This window comes from Telopea speciosissima, chromosome 4, assembly GCF_018873765.1.
Source record: "Telopea speciosissima isolate NSW1024214 ecotype Mountain lineage chromosome 4, Tspe_v1, whole genome shotgun sequence".
Lineage (NCBI taxonomy): Eukaryota > Viridiplantae > Streptophyta > Magnoliopsida > Proteales > Proteaceae > Telopea > Telopea speciosissima.
This window is the reverse complement of record NC_057919.1, coordinates 24032678-24041795: the sequence shown is the minus strand read 5'-3', so window position 1 is coordinate 24041795 and position 9118 is coordinate 24032678. Positions and strand designations below refer to the sequence as shown.

Here is a 9118-nt window from a genome sequence, read left to right as displayed (position 1 = left end):
TAACGAAGTTGGAAATCTCACACTGAAAATGCAAGCTGGGGGGGAAACTTAACCTTCGCGAGCGATGGGCTTCACTCGACAAGAGTACGAGTGGAGAACTTCCAATTGTTGTTGTGGAGGTGGTGGCAATGGAGGTGGTGGTAGCGATGGAGTCTTTGCCAAGAAGAGAATTGTGGAGATAGGTCGAGCACCCCCACCCCCCTTTTTTTTTGTTTTATTTTTGGAATAGAGAAGTTTCAATTTGGAGCTTCGTTATAATTTCTCAGCTATTTTTTTGTCCCGGTTCATTCCCAGAAATAAAAAATTGAACCGGTGTTAACAATCTAATTTCTACTTTTTTTGTTGTTCTCAAGAACAAAAAACAAAGAAATAGAGAAACAGAAGTGTTAACCGGTTGGTTCTTTCTTGATTTGGTAAAAGCAACTTGTGAGCCACTCAATCACTAAGAACGGATAAATAAATTAGCAGGTTACTAGGTGAAAAGGAAGGGCAATTTAGGTATTTAAAAAAATGCGAGGAGTAGGAGATGTAAAAGTTTAAAAGGAGAGGAATATCAGAAAATAAGTTTAAGGTAGGGGAGTTTTAGTAAATATAGGCTAAGTGCAGGGGAGTGATAGTAATTGTCCCTGGTAGATATTTTCAACTTGTGAGCCACTCGATCACTAAGAACGAATAAATTAGCAGGTTACCAGGTGAAAAGGAAGGGCAATCTAGGTATTTAAAAAAATGAGACGAGTAGGAGATGTAAAAGTTTAAAAGGAGAGGAATATCAAAAAATAAGTTTAAGATAGGGGAGTTTTAGTAAATATAAGCTAAGTGTAGGGGAGTGATAATAATTGCCCTTGTAGATATTTTCATTACACTTCCCCCTCCCCCTGCCCCGCCCCCAACACTATCAATATCGCAACAGACTTAATAACCATGGAATAAAATTGGGGTTTTCAAATTAAGCTTTTTTTAGTGTCATCATTATGTACAATTAAGGATAGTTTAAACTTCATCCTTTATGATCACACCACATGGCACATTTTACTCCATTAGATTGTAAACTTCATACTAACTTCTCTATAAAAGAGAGGCTATGACTCAAACACTTATAAGTTGCACACCACAATTAAAAGAGAGTTGAAGAAAGAAAAAAAAAAAAGTCTCATCTTCCTCTTTAAGCAAAGGGTTTTAGTCATTGGGAGTGGCGTAGACGGAGATCGTGACCTTAAGCAAAAGGTTTTGGTCATTTGGAGGAGTGCGTTACTTGTGTGTTTTAAGTAACCTATAGACCCTATTCATTATCGATATCATATGTGTTCATTAAGATCCTTACTTCATTAAATTTTTATAATAGATATTGTATCATTGCGCTTCCGCCGCCATTTTCACTTATTACCATCTTCTGGGTGACTCATGTATCGCTCATATATGGGAAGAAGTAGAAGAAGGCAATGAACTCTTAAAGGAAATAACATATATATTTATATAAGAATAAATCTCAATTAGCCATATAAAAATGTTGGATAACTCCATACCAAATTGTTGATGATAGGTTAAGACATTCTGAAACACAGTCATACAGGATGTCAATCTTCCACACTCACAAAATTGCACCTCATGTCTCAAGGTTTTTCAATAATAACTGGATTTTAGTAATTGGTATTTGGTAGGAGGAATTAATGAGTCAGAAGTAAAGACCATGGACCTGTTCCAGATTTCTTTCAACCATCAAAAGGTGAGTCATCACACCAGTAAATCAACATTAAACTCTCTTTTTTTTTCTTCACAATTTCTTTAAGATTGTTTCACTTTTACAATAATTTGTTATGTGCAGTACGTTTGGTCCCATTCTGATCCTCATTTGGTAAACTTGGTGAAATAATGCAACAATATACTTCGATCTTTGAAATTTCTTTTTGCTCTGAACCAGACTTGAATTTATTTTTTCTTTTGTCTACGTTGGATAAGGATTTTTTGACATCGGTTGTGTCTTTCCTTAGGTCGGTGATGATTTTCCCTTAGACGTCAGCCTGAGAATGCTCAAAATCGGAGTTTGTAAAGAAACTTACCCGCATACACTACTCACTATTCAACATTGAACTTAGTTTTAGATGGCTTGCTTGCATTGGCGATGATCCTTCTATGCATGCCCGTACACCAATATTCTCAATTTCTTTCCAACACTAGATCATATGAGAATCTTGAATGGTTTACTTGTCCGTTGTTAAAGAATATGATTCTCAATGGCAATTTAGAATTGGTTCTTATATACCTGAGTTATATACCTGGAGGTACTTGTCAATGCAGTTGGGAATTATGGATTTTAGTTTATTAATGGTTGACACCGACATACTATATATCATTACTCTAGATTTCTGGAATTTTTAGTAGATAAAAGAGATGCATGACAAGGAATCCATTTTTTTTTATCAGAAATAAAAAAAGAATCTATTTCCTGTATAGGATGAATACCAAGAGAGGAAATATTTGTTCGTGATTGGACAAAATTTTAGTGCTAGTGGTATGCTTTGTAAATTGTTTGCAAGAGGTTTTTTTAATTATGGGTGTGAGGGTGTGTCTATTTATAACCAAGAAGGTTGCAAAAAGATTTTGTAACCTCACTCTTTTGCCCCAGTGAGATGGCACTAACAATTCCCTTATCCTCTCCCTCTTCCTCTCCAGCTTCGATTCCACCTCCCTGTTTCGTTCTTTCCATTGTAGCTGGCAGGCTCACAATACTCACCATTGCCCTTTCCCCTGCCTTGATATATTTAGCGCAGAAATATCTTTGAGAGTAGAGAAGACCAGACCATTGGCATCACCACTACATGTTCAAAACTGCCTGATTCAAATCAATAGGGTTGTCAAAAAAACCCGGCCAGCCGAACCCGCCCTGAGCCTGGACAGGGCTGGGTTTAATGTTTTCCTGACCCTGGCAGGGCCTGGCCGGGCCTAGGTTGAGGCCTCGACCTTGTATTATATAATATATATTTAAATAACACTTATAGAGCGGGCCTTGGTGCACCGGTCAAGGTTCCTCCATTGTGTCCAATTGGTCAAGGGTTTGAGTCGCGAAGCATCCTCTTCGGAAAAAAAAAAAAAAACTTTAATATCCTAGGCTTTGTTAAGTGGGTTGTTATTGAGCTTTGTTAGTTCTACAACTCAATGGGCCGGGCTTGAGAAAACCATGCTAGGGTCGGGCTGAGTTGGCCCTGGCAGGGTCCAGCTAGGCTTGAATTTAGGTTAAGGCTCCTAATGTTGGTCTAGGGTTTAGGGCAAGCCTAACCCAACTCGGCCCGTAGACACCCCTACAAATCAAGGTTGATGTGTTTGATATTTAGAAGAAAGAACAAGAGAAGGTCTTGCCATTTAAAAAGAATAGCCAATCCACTGCTTCTTTCCTTGATTACAATTACCTATGTACCATTCTATGATCTGGACAGGGTGCACCATTAACTGTGTTTCAATTCCTGAAGGAATAGGTGGAATTTTTACTGCCAGCTCGGACATCCAACGATGCCAAGTTCGAGAAGAAAGAAAAAAAAAAAAGGGAAATCTTTACTAGATAAAACTTCTATCATCCATAGAACATATATAACCACTTTCAAGGCTTATTTTTATTAGACCATTATTACAAATTAAGGATGTAAATGGATCGAATTCGATCGGCTAGTGGCATTATCATATTCGTATCCGATTATATTCAAACGGATTCAGATAATATTCTATCAGTTTTCGGACGGATTCAGATAATATCCTATTCGTTGACATCTTTACCGTTTTGTTGACAAGGTTTAGATTGAGACTTGAAAGTTCAGCAACTACCCTTTCTTCTACGCTTCTTAGTCGATTTTCTTATGTTTTCTATTTTTTTATTTTATTTTTTATTTATTTTAATAGATATGTGATGCATAAAACAATATATATAAACCAATAGAAAATCTAGAAAAAGAATCACATTATCTTAAATTATAAAATAATAAAAATAAAAAAACTTAACCAGATAGACAGACACAAAGATATATTTTTGACATTTCATTACCGTCGGATTGCTAAACGAATCGGATAATAATTGGTCTGATAGGGGATTATCATATTCGTATCTGATAGTTTTCGGATGGATTCGAATCTCCTAAACGGATACGAATGCGGATTAAATACGGATTTTCAAATATCCATTGACATCCTTATTACAAATTGGAAAGGAAAAAAGGTGTCAAGGGTCACTTCTTCATTTATTTATTTTGTTCAAATTTAGCCCACTAGATCCACTAGGGACAGACCCACGAAGGGGCCACGACAACAAACCCGCCAAGAGGAGCCCACGAAGGACCAAGACTTATTCTAGAAAAGACCTGACTTGCTGCAGGCGATAGGGGAGGAGGGGTCACTTCTTTTACTTGCAAATAGACAATAATATGCTACGAGGTGGCTTCCCAGGACGCCTAGCATGCTGAACACTCAGATTATCAAGCAATAAGATGTCTCCCTTTTGCCACTTCAGATCAGCACAATTCTCATTCAAAACTTGCTTGATAGCCTCAAAGGCTTCTGCTGGAAAAGCACTTCCATCCCCAAAGCTGATGCCCAACTCTTTCCCATTAGTTGAGTATCCTAAGATGGAAAACCACCAAACTTTTCTTTCTCCAAACTCCTTGATTGGGCTCATGGGTCCAAAAACAATTTCTGCACTCCCATCCTTGTTGAAGGTAATTGAACTACAATCAAACATTTCCTTGGCCCTACAAAGAAAATTGAAGAAAGAAAAATCAATTCTAAAAATCATATGGGAATCTAACAATTTACCACCCCCCCCCCCCCTTTTTTTTTTAATTCCAGAGAGTTTTTCTATACCTCTTTTCAGCTTCAACTTCATCTTCAGTGTTGAAAAACCATTTCCATGTCCTGCTAACGACAATATTAGGATCAAATTCTTTGGGCATATAAATCCGGAAAACAAAACCCAATTCAGATAATTTGGCCATGAATTCTGGTACTTTTTCTTCCATCTTTTCAGCTATGATGTAGCTAGGCACAATTGATGTCTCACCACCTTCCGGAGAAGGTTGGGAACAGAAGAAAAATACCTTGGTAGTGAATTTCTTGATCTGCATCCATACAACCAACCAATACTCTAATTTATTACTCAATCTTGATTAACTAAATTTATTATAAATTAGGAAAATAAACAGAAATTGAATGCATGCATAAAAACAGTTCAGATAGAAATAACTTTTAGAAACAAAGTCATTTTAAACCCACTTTGGGTTTGTCAAATGGGCTTGGTTAATTAGAGGCCCATCGGCAATAGCTAGAAAGATTGAACCATCCGGTTCAGATAGAAAGATGATAGAAATTAAAAGCAATTGAACCAGGGTAATAATAATTATTTAAATTTAAAAAAAATAAAAAATAGAAGTTTATATTGAAAGATATAAAATAAATAAGGGGGAGCACATGGGTCCGTGTGCGGCAACCAATGAGAGAGCATTGGCATCTAGGTCGGGAGTTCCGCCTTTCATAGGGGGCAAAGTGGTCATTTTGCCTCGGATCAAAAGTTCCGCCTTTCATAGGGGGCAGAGCCATCATTTTGCCCCCCACTGTATCTAGGGCTATGTTCGAATCCGGATCAGCTACCCACATGGGGACTGGTGGGGACAGATCTGAATCCTCCATGGGTAGTGGATCCCGCACCCTAGAGGTGGGTCTCACACCCCCATGGAGGGTTCAGATCTGTTCCCAGCTGTCCCCATGTGGGTAGGAGATCCAAAGTCTGTTCTCCATACAGAACTTTTCTCCAATAAATAAATAAAGAACAAGAAGAAGAAGGGAGGCAAAAGATATAAAAGTAAATAACCAGGGCCATCTCATGGTGGAAGTTGATGAGCTGATCAAGGGGAGCCTCGTTGGCAGTGTAGACCTTCTCAGCTACCTTTGTACGTACGGCACCGCCAACGTATTCCATATCTTCCCACCCAAATGCTTCCACAACTCTTCCAAACTCTAGTGCTGTGGAGACCCTAAATCCCCTGAAGAGAATAGCAGAGTGGGTTTGGAGTAATTCACTCAACCATTCTCTCTTTTCTTTCACCATTTCCACTAACTCATTCACCCCATAACTCATCTCATTCACTCCTCCCTTTGGAGGGTTCAGTGTTTTTGGAAAGACCACACCCCCAAACACCTTCTCTTCTTCTACCTTTCCTTCTACAAACTCCATATCTATTTGTCTCTCTCTCTTCTTGTTGTTCTCTTTTATAGGCAATTCCTATGGACACCAAACACGAGAAAAACACATGGGTTATATAAAAAGGAAAAAATAACGCATGGGTATTGATTACAGGATTTTGATGGATTTTTATCCTCACAGTTTCAAATCTTTCAATTTCCATCAATTTTTTCCTTAGAATGTCTGACACCTGTCTTGCTCTAATTCGACAGTCAAAAATAATTCCCAAACTTAACCATGATTTTTCTCGTGCTTGGTGAATGGTTTTCCATTCATCATGTTTGAAGGGAAACTCGATCGTTTATTATTATTATTAATTTGATAGAATGTTTGTTGCTTCCTCACCTTCTTTACCATGGCTCCGGTTGATTGTAAGGGAAATTAAAGGGAAAGGATGAGAAATTTTCTAACCTAAAAAAGAAACTTTTGTAATGATTACCCCATGTGGCTATATCACTAACTTCAAATCATTCCATATTTGGTTATTAAATTTTCCTTTACTTTGCATCCAATTCCTTTTTAGTTGAAAAAGTAAAATAAAAATTACATATAAAATATATAATTACTAAATATGATAAGAAATTTAAATGGTTTATATAATCATATCGGATAATTATTATAAAAGTTTCTCTTTTAGGTTTGAAAATTTTCATTTCCCTTCCCTTCAATTCCCCTTGCAACCAAACGTAGCCTATGTAATTCCCTATGGGCTCTGATGATACTTGTTATAAAAAGAAGAAAAAAAATCCATGGGCATTGACTACACACCAAGTTTGTTGCTTCCTCACCCCTTTTGCTATGTAACTCCTTCTGGACTTTAAGGACACTTGTATTTATTTTTTTTTAATGGAAAGAAAAAATATTTTATCTAAAAAGTAGTATTTACATGGTTGGTAAGATTCATGAGAGCCATGCATATTGGTAATTCCGCGGTAAAAGAGTTCATTGCTACACCACTTAAAACTAACATTAGTAAAATTAGCAGTTTCATTAGCACGATTGAGATAGAGGTTAACTAAGTTTCAGGGAAGACGCATTGAGTCTGTAGGATGAATAAGGTCGCAAAGTTCTTTGTTGTAGTACCACACTTCTTTGATGTTAATGTTTGCCTTCACAGCATGTTTCCATGTACCCCTGCAGAAGTCCATCAAGTTCGACTTTTTTTTCGTCTGATGTTGTGAGACTACCTGCAGCTATTAAAACACCCTGGCCAGCTAGCAAAATGCAAAAAGCCTAACTTGTTAATCTAAGTTCAACATCATATATGTCTGCTCAAATTAAACCAGTGAGCTGCAACTCAGGATTAGAAACATGAGGAACTATATTTGAGACGTGTGTGCATTGTGGAAGTGCAGATGTAATTGATGATTTGGAAGGAGGATGAATGCATAAGTCAGAAAGCCACTTTAGAACATCTCTGAACACCAGCAAAGGATCAGCCTTGGTCAATCCTTTAATAACCTTATTCCTTATATTCCAGATGAAATAACAAGTAATAATAAAAATCAAATAAAACTAAATTAAAGATTGTTTATCAAGGACATTAGAACAAAGGAGAGAAGCACATAGATTTGCAAATGAGGGGTCAGAGAGATGCTCGGTTTTCAGTCCAAGAGGGTCAGATGCCCAGATACGCTTATTCCAATCACATGATAGCAAAAGCTACCATATTGATTCATCACTAGAACCACAGAAAACGCATGTAGGCTTGACGAGCATCCATTTCGAGATAGAAGCTCTGACAGGTAGTCCTGAATGTAAGACACGACAAAAGAACATTTTAAATCTCGGATGAATGTAAATTTTCCATAAAAATCGCCACCATTTGGATATCATGGGACAGGGGTAAATAGTTGAAGAAATGAACTTGGATGCGAGCTGAGTGCAGAACGATCCAATACTAGAGAGGGAACATCTCCAAAGATCATTAGATTCTGAAATATTGATTTTATAATATTATTAATAAAAGCATTAGAAAAGCAAGAAGAGGGGCTTCAGGATTCCAATCAGCATTAACTACTAAGTCCTCAAATTTATTAAGAGACATGTTATAGGTGATATGAGGAGGTATAGAGTTTTCTGGGATTGATGGGTTCCAAGGATCGAACCAATAGAAACAGGTCTAGGACCCTCTAAGGACACTTGTTGGTATCACCTAGGGGTGTAAATTTGGCCTTGTCAGCCCAAGTCCGCCTTGGCCCTCCCTGAGCCCGAACAGGGCTAGGGCTGGATTTTCAACCCCGAGGGCGGGTTAGGGTTGAAATTTTCAGGCCCGGGGTCAGGGTCAGGTTGGACCAGGGTTGTGGCCTTGGGCTAAGCCCAGCCCAACCCGGCCCTATGTTAGGTTATATATTACAATATATTTATTGATTATATTTTACAATTTTTGTTTAGTATCTAATTATCTATCGATTTACCAAAAAAAACGTTAATTTTCTATTGAACAAAAGTATTTAAATTTTAAGATTGGACTAAGTTTTTTAATCTAAAGAATAGTCTAATAATCAATTGAGTATGAAACAAACCAATATCTAATCATATGAGACTGATCAATCAGGACCAACTAGGCCCTAGCAAAAATCAGGGGTCAATCAGAGGCAACCAGACCCAACCCGGCCCAATCAGGGTCAATTAGGATCGGGTTGAGTGGGCTGAGCCCGACAAGGTTCGGCCTAGGCTGAGATATCTTAGCCCGACCTAGGGGCCAGGTTAGGCTTGGGTTGAGCTAAGAGGACTCAAGGTTGGGCTAGGGTTTTAAAAAACCCGGCCCAACCCGGCCCTCTTTCATCCTAGTATCACCAAATCTTTAATTGATTGGTGTTCACTATAGTAGTAGTTTGGAATTGACAATAAAATGGATATGGATACATACGAGAATTAAATGGACCAGATGTTAATAAT

At 37.8% G+C, this 9118-nt stretch overlaps 1 protein-coding gene across 1 annotated transcript; it reads right to left on the bottom strand.

Annotated features, from left to right (window-relative positions):
• Positions 1-4381: 4381 nt before the first annotated feature.
• LOC122658518 (clavaminate synthase-like protein At3g21360) lies at positions 4382-6223 on the bottom strand. The gene is made up of 3 exons (XM_043853513.1): positions 5846-6223; positions 4843-5096; positions 4382-4730 (listed from the first exon to the last, which is right to left on the bottom strand). Exons 1-3 carry the CDS (start codon positions 6206-6208, stop codon positions 4385-4387), a joined length of 963 nt encoding a protein of 320 aa, XP_043709448.1. The 5' UTR covers positions 6209-6223; the 3' UTR covers positions 4382-4384.
• Between the last annotated feature and the right edge of the window lie 2895 nt (positions 6224-9118).